The 18,046-nt window shown below is 38.0% G+C and overlaps 1 protein-coding gene across 1 annotated transcript in view; it reads left to right on the plus strand.

The window, feature by feature from the left end:
* FRAS1 (Fraser extracellular matrix complex subunit 1) overlaps nucleotides 1-18,046 on the plus strand; it is a 460,552-nt gene that overhangs the window by 348,955 nt on the left and 93,551 nt on the right. Inside the window, exons 36-40 of the mRNA XM_079919788.1 lie at nucleotides 5,499-5,630; nucleotides 6,727-6,852; nucleotides 10,108-10,355; nucleotides 15,814-15,962; nucleotides 16,149-16,311. Coding sequence (XP_079775914.1) covers nucleotides 5,499-5,630; nucleotides 6,727-6,852; nucleotides 10,108-10,355; nucleotides 15,814-15,962; nucleotides 16,149-16,311 — 818 coding nt within the window. The remainder of the gene's footprint in view (nucleotides 1-5,498; nucleotides 5,631-6,726; nucleotides 6,853-10,107; nucleotides 10,356-15,813; nucleotides 15,963-16,148; nucleotides 16,312-18,046) is intronic.

An 18,046-nucleotide genomic window follows, 5' to 3' on the forward strand; every position in this document is an offset into this window, starting at 1 on the left:
TTTTTAAAATCAGATTGTGGGTTTTTATGCTATTGAGTTGTATGAGTTCTTCATATATATATATTTTCTTTTGGATATTAACCCCTCATCAGATACATGATTTACAAATATTTTCTCCCATTCTGTAGGTTGCCTTTTCATTTTGTTGATGGTTTCCTTTGCTGTGCAAGTGCGATGTAGTCCCACTTGTTTATTTTTGCTTTTGTTGTCAAATTCAAAAAGCCAAGGCTGGTGTCAAGGAGCTTACCGCCTATGTTTTCGTCTAGGAGTTTTATAGTTTCAGGTCTTATGTTCAAGTCTTTTTTTTCTTTTTTTCTTTTTTTTGCGATACGTGGGCCTCTCACTGTTGTGGCCTGTCCTGTTGCGGAGCACAGGCTCCGGATGCGCAGGCTCAGCGGCCATGGCTCACGGGCCCAGCCGCTCCACAGCATGTGGGATCTTCCCAGACCAGGGCACAAACCCATGTCCCCTGCATCGGCAGGCGGACTCTCAACCACTGCACCACCAGGGAAGCCCATGTTCAAGTCTTTAATCCATTTTGAGTTAATTTTTGTGTATGGTGTAAGCTACTGGTTCATTTTCCTTCTATTGCATATGGCTGTCCAGTTTTCTCAACACCGTGTCTTGAAGAGACTGTCCTTTCCCCATTTTATAGTCTTTGTTCTTTTTCATAAATTAATTGACCTGATATCTATTGGCTCTCTATTCTGTTCCTTTGATCTATATATCTGTTTTTATGTCAATACCATACTGTTTTGATTACTGTAACTTTGGAGTACAGTTTGAAATCAGGGCTCATGATGCCTCCAGCTTTGTTCTTCTTTCTCAAGACTGCTTGGCTATTTGGGGTTTTTTTGTAGTTCCATACAAATTTTAGGATTGTTTGTCTAATTTTTGTGGAAAATGCCATTGGAATTTTGATAGAGATTGCATTGAATTTGGAGATTGCTTTGGGTATTATGGTCATTTTGACAATATTAATTCTTCTAATCCATGAGTGTGGAATATCTTTCCATTTATTTGTGTCTTCACTTTCTTTCATCAATGTCATATAGTTTTCATTGTACAGGTCTTTCACCTCCTTGGTTAAATTTATCCCTAGGTATTTTATTCTTTTTGATGCAATTGTAAATGGGATTATTTTCTTAATTTCTCTTTCTACTGGTTTGTTATTAGTGTATAGAAATGCAGCGGATTTTTATGTATTGATTTCACGTTCTGCAACTGTACTGAATTCATTTGTTCTCTTGGTTTTTGGTGGACTCCTTAGGGTTTTCTATATATAATATCATGTTATCTGCAAATAGTGACAGTTTTCTTTCTTTCTTTCTGATTTGGTTGCCTTTTATTTCTTTTTCTAGTGTTCTGTCATTGTTGAAAAGAACCTAGTATCAGCTCATTTCTAGTGACAGACTTATAGATAGTTCATACATCAGTAATAAGATACAACAGATTATAGCAGTTTACATTTTACAAAACGATTTACAATATAAGTTGTCTTATTTAATCCTAATAACAATATTGTAAGGACAGGTTTTATTTTAGCATTTGAAAGCTGAGGAAACTAAGGGTCATTAGAGTAGTAATCTGCTCATGTTTCCGTACCTGGTAAGCAGTAGAACCAGGATTTTAATACAAGTTTCTGACTCTGAGTATGAGATATTTAATTTAGTCTGTCTGTATGTGTTATGGTCGTGCAAAACAAGTATCATGGTAGTGTGCCAGTTTGGTTTCCAAGCCTCAATACTTACCTGAAAGCTTGAATAGGTGAAGGGGTTAACTATTAACCTTCTCCAGGACTTTAAGTTAAATGATCCATGAACCTATTATACAGAGTAAAGGAAATGGACCTTGGGCTGACCTTAAATTAATTTATCTTGTTTCTGCCTGAGGTTCTTTTTTTTACTGTTGAGTGATTTAAAAAAAAAAATTATTTTGGACTTAATTTTTTAGAGCAGTTTTAGGTTTACAACAAAATTGAGAGGAAGGGGAACTTCCCTGGTGGTCCAGTGGGTGGGACTCCATGCTCCCAATGCAGGGGGCATGGGTTCGATCCCTGGTCGGGGAACTAGATCCCGTATGCATGCCACAGCTAAGAAGTCCACATGCTGCAACTAAAAGATTCCTGCATGCCACAACTAAAGGTCCCGCATGCCACGACTATGACCCCATCAGCCAAAATAAATAAATAAATATATTTTTTTAAAAGTGAGAGGAAGGTACAGACATTTTCCCCATACCCCCTGCCCCAACACATGCATAGCATAGCCTCTCCAATTATCAACATCACTCACTAGAATGGTACACTTTTTACCAAGGATAAACCTACATTTCCACATCATAATCACCCAAAGTCCAGTTTGCTCTAGAGTTCACTCTTTGTGTTGTGTATACTATGGGTTTAGACCAAGATATGGCATTTTTGCCCTATGGCATTTCCATCATTATAATATCATACAGAATATTTTCACTGCCCTAAAAATATTCTGTGCTCTGCCTATTTACCTCCCCCCACCTTTGGCAACCACTATTTTTATTGTCTTCCATAGTTTTACTCTTTTCAGAATATCATATAGTTGTACTCATACAATATGTATCCTTTTCAGATTGGCTTCTTTCACTAAGTAATATGCATTTAAGATTCCTCCTTCTTTTCATAGCTTGGTAGCTCATTTATTTTGAGTGTTGAATAATATTCCATGGTCCAGCTGTACCATAGTTTATCCATTCACCTACTAAAGGACATGCTGGGCTGCTTCCAAGTTTTGGCAATTATGAATAAAGCTGCTATAAACATCTGTGTGCAGGTTTTTTGTGTAGACCTAAGTTTTCAACTCCTCTGGGTAAATACCAAGGAGTGCAATTGCTGAATTGTGTGTTTAGTGAGAGTATATCTAGTTTTATAAGAACCAGCCAAACTGTCTTGCAAAGTGGCTGAACCATTTTGCATTCCCACTAGCAATATATGAGAGCTCCTTTTGCTCTACGTCCTTACAAGCATTTGGTGTTGTCAGTGTTCCAAATTTTGCTCATTATAATTGGTGCACAGTAGGATCTTATTGTTGTTTTCATTTGCAATTTTTTGCTGACATATGATGATGGGCATATTTTCATATGCTTATTTGCCATTTGTTTCTTCTTTGGTGAGGTATTTGTTAAGGTTTTCAGTCTGTTTTCTAATTGGGTTGTTTCTTATTGTTGAGTTTTAAGAGTTCCTTGTACATTTTGGATAAGAGTCCTTTATCGGATGTGTCTTTTGCAAATATTTTTTCCCAGACTGTGGCTTGTCCTCTCATTCTCTTGACATTTTCTTTCACAGAGCAGAAGTTTTTAAATTTAATGAAATCCAGCTTATCAATTACTTTTTTCATGAATCGTGTCTTTGGTGTCATATCTAAAAAGGTATCACCATACCCAGGGTCATCTAGGTTTTTTACTATGTTATCATCTAAGAGTTTGTAGTTTTGCGGCTTACATTTAGTTCCATGATCCATTTTGAGTTGACTGTTGTGAAAGGTATAAGAGGTTCCTTTTTTGAAAAAAGAGAAAAACTTTTGGAATCTGGTAGGAAAGAAGCCATCTCTTTTAGCAGAGTTTTGAGAGAGAAAAATTTAACTTGGACACATAATAAACTAAGGCAGCAAGAAACCCAAGCCCTGACTTTAACCCATGGAATGAGGGAGAGCCGCTCATTTGGTTAATCAGCTAAGCTGAGACAGCAAACTGATATTCCTGACCTGACTGCCCAAGACAAGCACAGATGCTCTACAGAACCATCCAGAGCGAGGAAAACACACAGGGTGAATGGTGCCTGCAGGAGGCATCTGACCAAAGAGGCAGTGTGACTATTTCTCAGAGAAATCAAAAACGTTGCTTAAAGAGAGGGCTAGACATGTAATTACTAAATTTTGATTGTAAGTTCCTATGTTTGCTTGCAAAGCACTTCACCCTCATGGTATATTTTGTTGTTAATGTTACATGTACCAGAAAACAGCTTTCCTCGCTTTACCTATAGAGACAAGGATATACCTTGGTCACACCGACAGCTGTGCAATATGACCAAAGCTGTTTAAGTTTTAGGGCCGTTCCTTTCCTCTTCTGTAAGGTAAGGATGGTGAAGACTCCCTGAGGTGCACCCCCCACTTAAATAAAATCAATGTAAAACATTAAAGAGATGGAATTGTATTTTGCAATCATTTATTTTTATTTAATAAAGGGACTTCTTAACTTAGATTCCAGGGACTTCAGAGAATCCTGAATCCACTGAAATTTATGGAAAAGTTTGTACTTTTGTCTTCAAACTCCCCAAAGTTAAGAATCATTGGTCCCTACCTCTGACTATCCAGAGAGCACAAAAGATTGAGCACAAAGAAGCAGATACAATAACTTTGACATTTGACCGAATGACCAGAGCCATAAAACCTTCATTCTCACAGGGATACTATCTTCTCTCCTTCAGGAGGGCTATTTCTGGACTTCTCTAGGGCATGGAATGTACCTTATAAAATTCAACCATATCTTTTCGATGTGTTCTCAAGGAAAAGACAAATCTAAAACCTGTTGGAATCATTACCAGGAGTCACTAAGTGATGGCTCACTTGGCTGAAGTAAAGGTCAGATCCCTACTGACTTGTTTACTAAGTCCACGAGGAAGTAGTGAAGGAAACCTGTTTCTTGTAACCAACCCATGTATAAGCATACCACACGTTTAAAATATCAACAGTACAGTTTTCCCAATAGGCACTGCAGATAAAGACATCTATGAGTGGCTGGTGCAGGTGTTCCTCCAAAGCTGGCTTTTAGAGAAGGGAAGGCGTGTTAAGATATAGGAAAGTGGAAATAAGAATCAAGGGTCTGGCAAATCCGCTTTCATTTCTCTCCAGTGATCAATGCTCACTTGGATGTCAGGTAATCCAGGGGAATAAAATCTTAAGGTCAATGTTTTATTCGCAAAGGTGCTCTTCCATTTATTGCATTGTGCATAATGACCAGGTAAAAATGGGTCTGCTTATTCCAAACAAATGACATTAGAATTATCTGTGTAGACATTTTCTATCCTTTTAAATAAGTATTTTATAATGAGACAGACATCATTTCTAACAGAGATATCCCGAAAAAGCTATTTCTCTGGAACATTGGAAGAATGAATTGAATCTAAAATATTCCATCAATAAAAGCTTCTACCAGCATCACCTAAGAGTGCATATTTTGTATTACTTTCCCTTCCACTAATATTTGTCAATATCACCTTGCTGTGAAAGTTGCTTCTTAGAATGACTTTGTCGTTATGGTTTTAGCTTTTTCGTTATTCAGTAGAAAGAGCTTTGTAGAATAGCTCACAGTGTCTTGCTTGCTGACATTTTCTATTTATAAGCATCTCTTCAAAGTGTTAAGGTAATCTAAAAAAGCTTCTGGCTACATATTTGTAGAACTAACCTACAGGTGACCAGACCACAAACTGATGTGTGTGTGTGTGTGTGTGCGTGTACTCTTTCTAGTTTCGGATGGAGGCCACACAAGTCCAGAGATGGCCCTCACCGTTCACTTACTTCGCATTGATCGGCACCCACCCGTGTTCCAGGTTACAGCTCCACTGCTTAAAGTCAGCCCAGGAGGCAGCACTTCTATAGGTAAGAACTGGGAACCTGAAAGAAACATGGCTTGGAAATGGAACCGTATTTCAGTAACAGTCCCTGTATAAATCTCTTCATGGTTACCAAAAAGTAGTGACCTTCTCTTCCAGAAGTTGCAGGCATCTCATCCCTAACCATCCCTCTGCCCATTTCCATGCATATGGAAGCAGCATGGAGAGAAGGAAGTAAACCCTTCAGAAGCCAATGCTCAGTGATGGAATACAACACAGAATTTAGTTTCCAGTCTCTAGGAGTTTGATTTGTTGCCATCGCTAAAATATAAAGTAACACAGAGCAGAGAAGAGAGGGAAGTGGTTTCAATGACTGCTCTTGTTTTCTCTTTAGAAAGCAAAGAGTAACAGTAGGAGTGACAAGTCACCATAACCTTCAGAAGCTGTGATGACTTAGAGTTGGCCCAGGTGTTCTATATGTGATTTTATTTACCTATTAGTATACTTACTTTTTAGAAGTTTATTCTTTTACCAAGAACATCTTAAGAGCGAATAGTGGGTACTGTGATTTTTGTAAGCTGTGCTCTACACATCCTTATCCAGTTCCTGCATATGGGTATTGGCCTAAAATTACTTATCATCCAACCTATAAACAAGCCACAGATACAAAGATGACTGTCCCTTTTGCCCCACTGCTTCTCATGTCAGTGATGGCCAGAGCAGCCATTGTTAAAATAACTTGGCTCTTCTGTAGATTCAGAGAAAGGAGAAGGGAAGAAATGATGAAAAGCAGACACAATTTCTTAGAGTATTTTCTGGAAGAAAACCTACCCGGTCAGTCAGGACTGACCTTTTCATGGGCTACCATTCCCTCATTTGTATGGAAGAAAAAAGGTATTCTGAATTCAGAACTACCTACTCGTAAGTTAACTTTTGGAAGAACCTACTTGTAATTTGGGAACTGACTGTATTATCAAGTTTTCACTCTTTTTTGTGGTTGATTCAAATTAGACAGCACTTTCTTCTAACCATCAGATTACCCACAACATGGCTTCCAGCCTGGCCTGGGGCTTTACTGTACCCAGAGTATACAGTTGTTAATGTACACATCTTCTCACCATGCTCTATTCTCCTGACTGTAGGACTTGAGTTGGGAGTAAGAGACACGGAGACAGTGCCTGAAGAACTCCTCTTTGAGCTCCGGAAACCTCCCCAGCATGGCGTGCTCCTTAAGTACACGGCTGGGTTCCCAGGGCCCATGGCCTCAGGTAGCTGCTCACTCTGTCATTGGCCTGCTTGGATTTCTTTTTTTTTTTAATGTTTTAATTTTATTGTAGTATAGCTGATTTGCAATGTTGTGTTAGTTTCAGGTGTACAGCAAAGTGATTCAGTTATACATATACATACGTTCGTTTTTTTTTTTAGAGTCTCTTCTCATATATGTTATCACAGAATATTGTTTTCACATTACAGTTGGTTTTATGTCTCAGACAAGAAGTAAAGCAACATTGTGGGATAAACTATAAAGAGATACGTAGAAAGGAAAAACCTTTAGTCCATTGGCTGAAGTATCTGGGACTTCTTTCTCTGTACCACTACCCACACCCCAAAACTATGAAGCTATTTCCTCAAGTTGTAGGTAAAATTTGTTGATTTCTGAAACCTGGAGTCAATGCATTTAGAACGACCTTACCTGAATGGTCAGCTGCCACTTTCCCATGGTCTGTTCATAGAGATAAATTTGTCTTCCTTATTTTGGTATGTGAATCTTCACAATATTTTAAGCACTGTGACTCTGAGAGTGTAAACTACATGTTTCTTCACCCACTAAAAAAGGGTGGTAATGTGCCCAGCTTTCCAAAATAATACTTATTGCGCTTTCCCTGATTATAAAGAATAATACATGCTGATTGTTTAGGAAGTACAGAATAGTGCAAAGAACACAACTAAATCTAATTTTTAATAGTCGGCTCTCATATATTGAAGTGAATATTATCCCTTTCAAAGTTGTCACCTTGGGATGCTGTATACTTATTCTGACAATCTGTATTTTCTCAAAACCTTTATATAATTCCTAATAGGCATCTAGTAATGCGTTCTTCTGAATATCTCTTCAGAGAGAGGGTGTCAAATCTTTGACCTTGAAGGTACATTGAATTTGTAAGAGCAACAAACAGGCACTTAGTAGTCACAAAGGCAGGTTTTTTAAAAACTTACTGAACAAAAGAAGTATCGTTCAGATAGATTTCTGACTTAAAAGCTTTTGCACAGCAAAGGACACAATAAACAAGATGAAAGGACAACCCTCAGAATGGGAGAAAATATTGGCAAATGAAGCAACTGACAAAGGATTAATCTCCAAAATTTACAAGCAGCTCATGCAGCTCAATATCAAAAAAACAAACAACCCAATCCAAAAATGGGCAGAAGACCTAAATAGACATTTCTCCAAAGAAGATATACAGATGGCCAACAAACCCATGAAATGATGCTCAACATCACTAATTATTAGAGAAATGCAAATCAAAACTGCAATGAGGTGTCACCTCACACCAGTCAGAATGGCCATCATCAAAAAGTCTACAAACGATAAATGCTGGAGAGGGTGTGGAGAAAAGAGAACCCTCTTGCACTGTTGGTGGGAATGTAAATTGATACAGCCACTATGGAGAACAGAATGGAGGTTCCTTAGAAAACTAAAAATAGGACTACCATATGACCCAGCAATCCCAGTATTGGGCGTATACCCTGAGAAAGCCATAATTCAAAAAGAATCATGTACCACAATGTTCATTGCAGCTCTGTTTACAATAAATAGCCAGGACATGGAAGCAACCTAAGTGTCCATCAACAGATGAATGGATAAAGAAGATGTGACACATATATACAATGGAATATTACTCAGCCATAAAAAGAAACAAAATTGAGTTATCTGTAGTGAGGTGGATGGACCTAGAGCCTGTCATACAGAGTGAAGTAAGTCAGAAAGAGAAAAACAAATACCATATGCTAACACATATATATGGAATCTAAAAAAAAAAAATGGTTATGTAGAACCTAGGGGCAGAACAGAAATAAAGACACAGACGTAGAGAATGGTCTTGAGGACACGGGGAGGGGGAAGGGTAAGCTGGGATGAAGTGAGAGAGTGGCATGGACCTATATACACTACCAAATGTAAAATAGATAGCTAGTGGGAAGCAGCCGCATAGCACAGGGAGATCAGCTCAGTGCTTTGTGACCACCTAGAGGGGTGGGAGGGTGGGAGGGAGGGAGACGCAAGAGGGAGGAGATATGGGATATATGTATATGTATAGCTAATTCACTTCGTTATAAAGCAGAAACTAACGCACCATTGTAAAGCAATTATACTCCAATAAAGATGTTAAAAAAAAAAAAAGATAAATTTCTGGCATCCTAAGGGAACTACGTTAGGAGCATAGCAGTCATAGCCCAGTTTCTTTACCATTATATTTAACCTATATTTGTGTAATTAATATACGAGTTCTAAAGATGTTTGTAAATTGTTAGTTTTATTACTTTTTTTAGGCACATTACCACTAGTAAATCACATTAACACAGTGTTGAAAGAGAAGGCTTAGAAGATGAATACAGAGAATAAATAAATTATTTTGTTTCATTATATAACATCAATTATGGCAGTCAATAATCTATGAAGAAATAGAATTGAATAAAACATCCAGGAAGACCAGTTCCTCAGTTGTGCTCGTGGAATCATTGGGACCCACGGCACTAAGTAGAATTTCTCATGAGAAGGGTTCTATGACCAAACAATTTTGATAAACTTTAAGGTTGAATTTTGGAGATTCTAGAATTCTAATGAATCCTGCTGTGTAAAAATGTTTTATTTTAAATTTTGTTTAAACCTGTTTTTCTTAAACATTTATGACCTTGACATTTTTTTCTCACACCACGCCTATCAGATCTATCCCAGGTTAGTACTCTAGACTTACACAGTTTAGGTTTCTAACTTTAAATATATTTTTCAATTTCTAAGTGTTTTTTAATTTAAAAGAACCTTATGTTCTTAATTAGAACAAAGATCTCTTACAGGTTTGTCTAGCATAATTTACCTTCTTAACTTTTTCAGTAAATCTTCAGTATCAAGATTAGATTCTAGAAGGGCTATCATAACGAACAGAAGCATGTTCTTTATTCTCTAGAACGAAGAGCTATGAGTGAAGCTTAGAGGCAGATTTTGGCTCAACATGATTAAAAACTTAAAAGAATTTTATAGCTATCGTCAGTGGAAGTAGCTCCCTTGTAAAACAGTGAGGCTCCCACCTTGAGCCGTGTTGAAGGACAGGCTAAATAACCCTTTTGCAAGGGTAGTATAAAGGGATTCTTATATTGGGTGGGTGGGTGGACTAATTAGCTTACAACTCCCAGAGTTTATGATCCTATATGTCCTTTGAAATCCTGAGAACAAAGGTGTTATGGAAATGAAAAGCGTTATTCCCAGAAGTAATTGGGTTTTTTGCAATTTGTTTTATTCTTGAAAGGTGACACTTTCACATATGAGGATGTAGAGGAAAATGTTCTGCAGTATCTACACGATGGATCCTCTGCCCGGGAGGACAGCATGGAGATCTCAGTTACAGATGGCATCTCAGCAGCAACAGTGGAAGTGAGGGTGGAGGTGTCACTGTCCGAGGCCCGAGGGCCTCAGCTGGCTGCCGGCGCCTCTCTGAGCATCACCGTTGCCAGTAAAAGCACCGCCATAATCACTAGGTCACATCTTGCTTACGTTGTAAGTTCTTCTGTTTGTCTTTTTGTCCACTGCACCCCCTGACTAGGCAGACTAGAAAGGGATGCCATGGCTGAATATTTGGGCCATCAGGCATATGGCCATAAAAGAACTTTTTTCTCCCCTTGCCTATCATTCTGCTCTTAGGAATAGTTACACTCTTTATTGCAGCTGCTCCCGCTGTCTCCCAAGCAGACAAGTGAATGAGCAGAACGTTGATGAAATCCCTATTTGTAGGGATGGGTGATGGTCACCTGGAAATAGTGCCAGTGTCAAAAAGCCCAAGTCCCCATATTTTAAGCTCCATTGATAATATTTCAAATGGGAATTTTAGGAGAAGAGCGTTTTAGAAGAACTTACCTGGCCAGTGACTAATAAGTAATGGTATTTCAGGACCCACTTTTCTGAGAGAAAACCTGCTTTTCACCAGCGTCTGTCTCAGGTCCAGCTCTGGACAGAATGCTGGCATGCTCCTGTGGCAGGATTACTGACTCACCCTCCATCCAGTGCCCCAAGAGAAGCAGTGTGGTTCGGGGACTATGGGTAGATTCAGGAACTCTGTTGTTGTTTTTTCCACCAATCTGACCTTAATTTGATAAGTGATCCTGGCTAAATTAAACTCATCCTCTGTCCTTGACTTTACCTCTGGAGCTAAAGATAATGAGGATAATTAATTTTAGTTTTCATTTAAGTATGTTGTAAACAGATGTGAACTCTCCATGTAAAAACAATAATGAGTAGTTTTGACAAATATGCTGAAAATAAGAATAATTGTCTGAATGGTAATCATTCTTAGTGTTGAATTTTTCCTTTGCTAATCTTAAAATTTCCACCAATAACCTGGCCTTTTTAAAAAAAACACTATATAGTTTTAAGTAATCCTTTTCTGAGCTGAATAGTCTGGCTGTAAAATCTAGTCCTGAATAGTAGCATTAAGATAAAGCATTGGCCTGGGAACAATTGCTTCAATTGCTTTTGCACAGATTTTCCCCTAAAATTGTCTTTTTTTTAAATTATGGGAAACTGCGTCCCACCCTGATTCTTCTCATGGGTCTAGTATAGTTTCAGAACACCTTTGATTTTGTTTTTTAACTGACGGGTGATTCTTACCATAGGTTATGGTCTTTTGAATCTTATGAAACACGAATTCATAAAAATGTATGTATACAGATTTAATCAGTAGATCACCAAGGCTTGAAAAATGTTTGACAGATCAAAATAGGATTCCAGGAGCAGTTCCTTCCCATCAACTGCATATTATAAGCTGCAGTTGAAAATGCAAGCCCATTGGCAACTGAACATGTATTTTCAGAAATTGATTGAATGTGAATTTACCCACTAGAGCGGAAAGACTCCAAAAGAATTATCCTAGCTCACTGAAAGCATAATATATTTTAAAGACTTAGCTAAGTTATACACTAACTTTCTCTGAGGGTTGTAGAAGAGTTTTGTACTTAATGTCATGGGGAAGATTTTTCTAGACATGCATAGTTAGTGAGTTTGCTGTGAACATCCAGAGAAGTTGGAAAAGCCATCTGAAACCCTGGTCATAAATGGAGCAGCATATGAAAAGATAGGAACAGGTAAGCCTGTTCTTAATTAGAGTATCATGAACTGCAAGAGGGTTCAGTGATGTCGGGAGAGGCAAAAGGCAAAAGTGGGATTCTGTGTGATTTGCTTCTTAATGGTGGTTTCCTATACACAATTTGTTATGTACTGCAAGAAAACAAGTAAGGAAGGGGTGGTATGGGTTTTATAGTTAGAATGAATGGGTTCTAATCTAAGCTCATCAGTTTTACTAGCATAATAACCCTTGACAAGTCACTAAACTCCCTAGGGCTCAGTTTTCTCATTTGTAATATGGAGAGGATGATATAAGATTAATCTTAAATAGCTAATAGATCTCTATGCACCAGCCAAAAATACACTAATTCAAAATAAGATACCATCTATAATAATATTACTTAACGCATATTAGGTATAAATGTAACAAAATTGATGCTACGACTGACTATAAAGAAAATTTAAAGGAGTCTCTTGACAAAGTTTTAGAAATAAAAGAATTTACCAGGGGGCCAGATAGAAGGTCAACAGAACGATAGCATTTCTATTCATAAGCAAAAATAGCCAGTAAACGTAACTAAAAAGATGATACCACTTATAATAGCATCACAAAAATTATATTCTTTGGACTAAATCTAACAAAAAAAAAGAAATACTTCTACAGGGAAAATTGTAATACTTAATTGGCAGACGTTTAAAAAGCACTAAATAAATGACAAGATACGCCATATTCATGAATAGGAAGATTTAGTATCCAAGAGATAGCAATTCTCCCACAAGTGATCTTTCCATCCAATTGAGTTCCAATCAAAAGCCCGGTGGACTTTTTATGATCTTGATAAGCTGATTCTACAATATATAAGGAACAACAAAGGGCCAAAATTCTGAAAACGAATGACAGGAGGACAGGGGCTTGCCCTGGCAGGTATCAGGATTCATTATAAACCTGCACTGTTTAAAGCAGTATACACTGGTATATACTAGAGAGTCCAGAAACAGACCCACACTTGGGACTGTAATATAAAACAGCTATAGCAAGCCAGATCAGTGGAAACAGGAGAAACTATTTAAAACATGAATCTGCACAAAATTACTATTCATATGTAAAAAAAAAAGACTGCTGCTACCTCATACCCTACACAGATATTAACTGTAGCAAATCAAGTGCTTAAGTGTCATAAGTAAAAGTGTACAGTTCTTTATAGGGTAAAGGCGAATATTTTCATGATATTGGGAAAAGGAAGAATTTCTTAAACTAGAAACAAAAAGTGCTAACTATAAAGAAAAAATTGATAAATTTGACTATATTAAAATTAAATTTATGTTCTCCCAAACACACCATAAATACAAAAAAACAAGTTACAAATTGGGAAAAGATATTTACAACACATATAACCAAAAATAACAAAGAAAATATAAAGAACGTCTGCAAATCAAGAAGAAAAGGATAATCCATTTGAAAAATGAACAGAAGACATCAGCAGGAATTTCAGAAGAGGAACCCATAGGGCCAGTAAACATAAGGAGAGACATTCACCTTTTTAGACATCAGGGAAAGCAAATGAAGACTATATACCATTTAATACCAATTCAATTGGCAAAAATTTTAAAGTATGAAAATACCAAATGTTGGAGAGGAAATAGATCTACAGGAGGTTCTTTGCTAATGGAACTGTAAATTGGAACAACCACTCTGGGAAAGAATTTGGCCTTGTCTTGTGAGGATGAATGTTCATATACCCTAATTGTTCCTCTCCTAGATTCCTATTCAAGAGGCACTTTCATAGGTACACAAGATATGCACAAGAATATATACAAGAATGTTTATAGCAATACTATTTGTAACAGTAGTCTATTTGTAATAGCAAAAATATTGAAATAAGCCAAATGTCCATCAGCATCAACAGGATATCTTGTGGTGGACTTACTCTATGGAATATTAGAGAACACTCAAAACACATGAACTATAGCTGCACAGAACAACGGTAGTGGACCTTAGCAGTCTGCTACTGAGTAAAAAGAAAAATTCCACAAGAGGAGTGTCTAACTCCCTTTTCTTAAGTTAAAAAAAACTGAAGCTACTTTATAATACTATATCACACTATATCAAGAAATTCAAAGAAATAAGAAACAAGATCCAGGGTGATGGTAGGCCCAGGGACAGGATAAAAGAGGAGCTCATACATAAATGTTAATCATCAAAGTTCTAGTCTTTTGTTGAATGTTGGGTCAATAGATGTATAAATAATAAAAAGAAAAGTTAAAAGGGAATGAATACAAAATGGGTGAGAAGGGCTTTGAGGAGAAAAATTACATAAGAACAAAGTCTATATTCTTATGAATTTTTCACCCACGGTATCTTGGACATCCCAAAATAGTAATTTTCTTTAAATTATGACAGCATTTTCAGAAAAAAAAAAAAATCCAACTGATTTCACACTGTTTCAAACCCAACAGTCATTTGAGATTTGAAAAATTATGAGTTGTGTTGTGCCTGACATGAAATTTGCATATCTTTGCCAAATTTACCAATGTGGAATTTAGAAGCTGTTCATTCTAATCAAGAGCCAGGAGCTCTGTCCTTGTAGTTTATCACCATCTCAGAAGATAATACCTTAGAACTCTTGGCTGTCTTCTAAAAATTCCCTCTCAGAGGATACTCACAGTAATATTAGGAAGTAGTTTTTTTGGAAGCCTGCATATTGTATTTGATAACTCATGTAGAAAAATAGAGAAACTTTTATTTTAAAGTATAAATTTAGGGGAAATTTTCTGAAGTTTTGCAGCTTCGATGAATTTGAGATTCCTTCCATGCTGTTATCAAGTGATGTGAAGAAATATGGAAAATCCTATGATCTTGCACTGAGGCTGTGAACTGTCAACTTACAAAGGTCTCTAGGGATAGAAATGAGAGCTGACTAAAACCTGCTGCCCCAGATCACCAGGCAGCTGTGGTCATATTCCTGATCTCGTACCTCAACTAACTGTACAACATAGCCATGCAAATTTGCATGTGAAAATACATTTGGCTATGCAATATTTGTTTTCGTTGTTGCTGTGGTAGAGTGTAAAGTACCCTCATGTTCACAGCCAGCTGCTCTAAAAGATGAATGACTCAGGGAATCTTTCCAAGAAGTTGTTGCCTCCCTCCTAGATATTTCCAAAAATATCCTTGAAGAAAGAAGAAATTGTTCATTAAGACATTCAATTATTGTCCATGTAGCAACACAGAAAGCCAATTTTATTTCTCAATAAACAGTGCAGAGGAAAGGGAAATAAATGGTCTTTGTTAATATTGGGCATCTTGGGGGTTGAAAATCCATAGGTTCGGTCCAGGTAGAATGAAATCCATAATCTCCTAAATTCTTTTGTTAAACTAAAATTTTTATCATGTTAAATATGACTTAAAGTGAGTCCTTGGCTAAGCTAAATACCTTCCATTCTTTGTTTCACAGAATTTTAAAATTGTTATCATATGTTATAGTGGAATTTTACCTGTTTCTAAAAAGCAAACTATTCTTAGAAGAATCCTACAACTGTGTTTCTAGAAGGATGACATATTTCTGACTGTGTTTTGCACTTCACTAGATGCTTGTAATAAAAACAAAACCTTGTGTGGCTCTTATAGTAACCATAGGGCATCTCTTTGTTTTATGCCCTATACCTAAAGTGCATGTCCCACTATTATCTTGAGCTACTCTTCAAAGAAGACATTATCAAAAAGACATTTTAGGAGGAATAAATACTGGGATTCTCATGCAGTTTAAATGGTGTTGCTTTATCACAAAGGGAAAGAGATTTTTCCGTTTAGTAGAGAAGGGAGCACCCGAGATCTTTACTGGAAATATTGATTCCTGCAAACGTGCATTCATGTCTTGCCTCATATTTGCCTAATTAGGATGATTCTTCCCCCGACCCAGAGATCTGGATTCAGTTAAGTTCTCTGCCCGTGTATGGTGCTCTCTTAAGAACCTCAGGACCTGAGGTGGAAGAACTCTCAGAGGTTTCCAATTTCACAATGGAAGACATCAACAACAAGAAAATTAGGTATATAACCACCTGGTGTTACGTGACAGAATTTTTTTTAATTGTATTAAAATATGTAAGCAACTAACCAGTAGCTCCCCTGAAAGATTTTGTTACTTCTGGCCCCATTGTTAAACAAAGATTTAGTCATCTTACTTGACCTGTTGGTGTAGTTCATTCATTCTGTTCTTCTGCTGGCCTTTGTAGGTACTCAGCTGCACTTGAGACTGGTGGTCATCTGGTTACTGACAGCTTCCACTTCTCTGTCTCTGATTTGGACCACAACCGCCTGGACAATCAGAGGTTTACCATCATGATCACTCCCGTCAAGGATCCACCCCAAGTCATTGCTTTCGCTGACCTTATCACCGTAAGCAGTTCAGATCAATGAACTGTGGGTGCTGTAGAGAGCAGGAGTCTGTGGCAGTGTGAACGAAGGATTTCTACCTAAATTGGATGTCAAGTCCTTCCCCTCAAATATCTAGGCAATAGTATCAAGATACGTATGGCTTTCAAGCATCAGTTTTTCAAAAAGTATGAAAATAATTACATGCAGAAGATCAAATCATTATATCCACATTATTTAATTAGTCAACAAGTATTTCTGTGCCAGACATAAATCTAGATGTGTACAGTATTTTGTATACTATGCTAGATGTATATAGCAGTAGGAGTAGGAATGTATCTTTGAGGAGTTTATAGTCTAATGTTTGCAGCAACTAAAACGTACGGATATGGACAGTATCCCCAGGTCCCTTTTTTTTTTTTAATTTATTTATTTTTGGCTGCGTTGGGTCTTCTTTGCTGCGTGTGGGCTTTCTCTAGTTGTGGAGAGTAGGGGCTACTCTTCGTTGCGGTGTGCAGGCTTCTCATTGCAGCGGCTTCTCTTGTTGCAGAGCATGAGGTCTAGGTGAGCGGGCTCAGTAGTTGTGGTAGGCTCAGCGGCCATGGCTCACGGGCCCAGCTGCTCCGTGGCATGTGGGATCTTCCCGGACCGGGGCACGAACCCGCGTCCCCTGCATCGGCAGGCGGACTCTCAACGACTGCACCACCAGGGAAGCCCGGCAGGCGGATTCTTAATCACTGCGCCGCCAGGGAAGCTTCCCAGGTCCCATCTTAAATGGAGCTGATACTTATCGCTGTAAACGATATTGACAGCTCCTTGGCGTTGGGAGGTGAAATATAATGTACCTCGATCATGAAGTTACCTAGACCTGAATTCAAGTGCCAGTTCTGTTACTAGCTGACTGACCTTGGACCAATTATATAATCTTTCTTAACCTCAGTTTCCTTGGTTTTTTATAAATTTATTTATTTTATTTATACTTATTTTTGGTTGCATTGGGTCTTCGTTGCTGCACGCGGGCTTTCTCTAGTTGCGGCGAGTGCGGCTACTCTTTGTTGTGGTGCGCGGGCTTCTCATTGCGGTGGCTTCTCTTGTTGCGGAGCTCGGGCTCTAGGCGCACGGGCTTCAGTAGTTGTGGTGCGTGGGCTTAATTGTTCCGCAGCATGTGGGATCTTCCCAGACCAGGGATCGAACTCGCATCCCCTGCGTTTGCAGGCAGATTCTTAACCACTGTGCCACCAGGGAAGTCCCAATTTCCTCATTTTTAAAGTGTTACTATTCCTGTTACATAAAGGATTACTCTGATGATTAATAAAGTAGCACTGAAAAGCCCCAGTAGAGTACTGGCTCATGGTAGGGATTCCATAAAAGTTAATTCACTTTCCTTGTTCTGCTCTACGTACATACCACAATGCCAAAAACTCAGGATTCCTGGTTTTGTTGAACAACTAAAAATTCATAAAACTGAGTTGTTTCTAAATGGTTCTGATATTCCACCCATTTTTTTTTTCATGTCCACACTTCAGGGCAATCGTTTGGACCTTCCCCATTCCCAGAGTCAGGGTGACCTTCCACTTTGTAACTTGTAGATCTTCCTATATTTAGCCAATAGTTATTCAGAAGTAAACAGCTTCATATCCAGCAGGCTAGCAAAAAACACTAGGGTCAGGTTGCAAAGTAAGCATACAACACAGGGCCCTAAAGGAAAAAGGTAGCTGGAGCACCTGCTTCTACTCATAACCGATTTATTTTCCTCCTT

The sequence above is a fragment of the Stenella coeruleoalba genome (genome assembly GCF_951394435.1).
Source record: "Stenella coeruleoalba genome assembly, chromosome: 4".
Classification (NCBI taxonomy): Eukaryota; Metazoa; Chordata; class Mammalia; order Artiodactyla; family Delphinidae; genus Stenella; species Stenella coeruleoalba.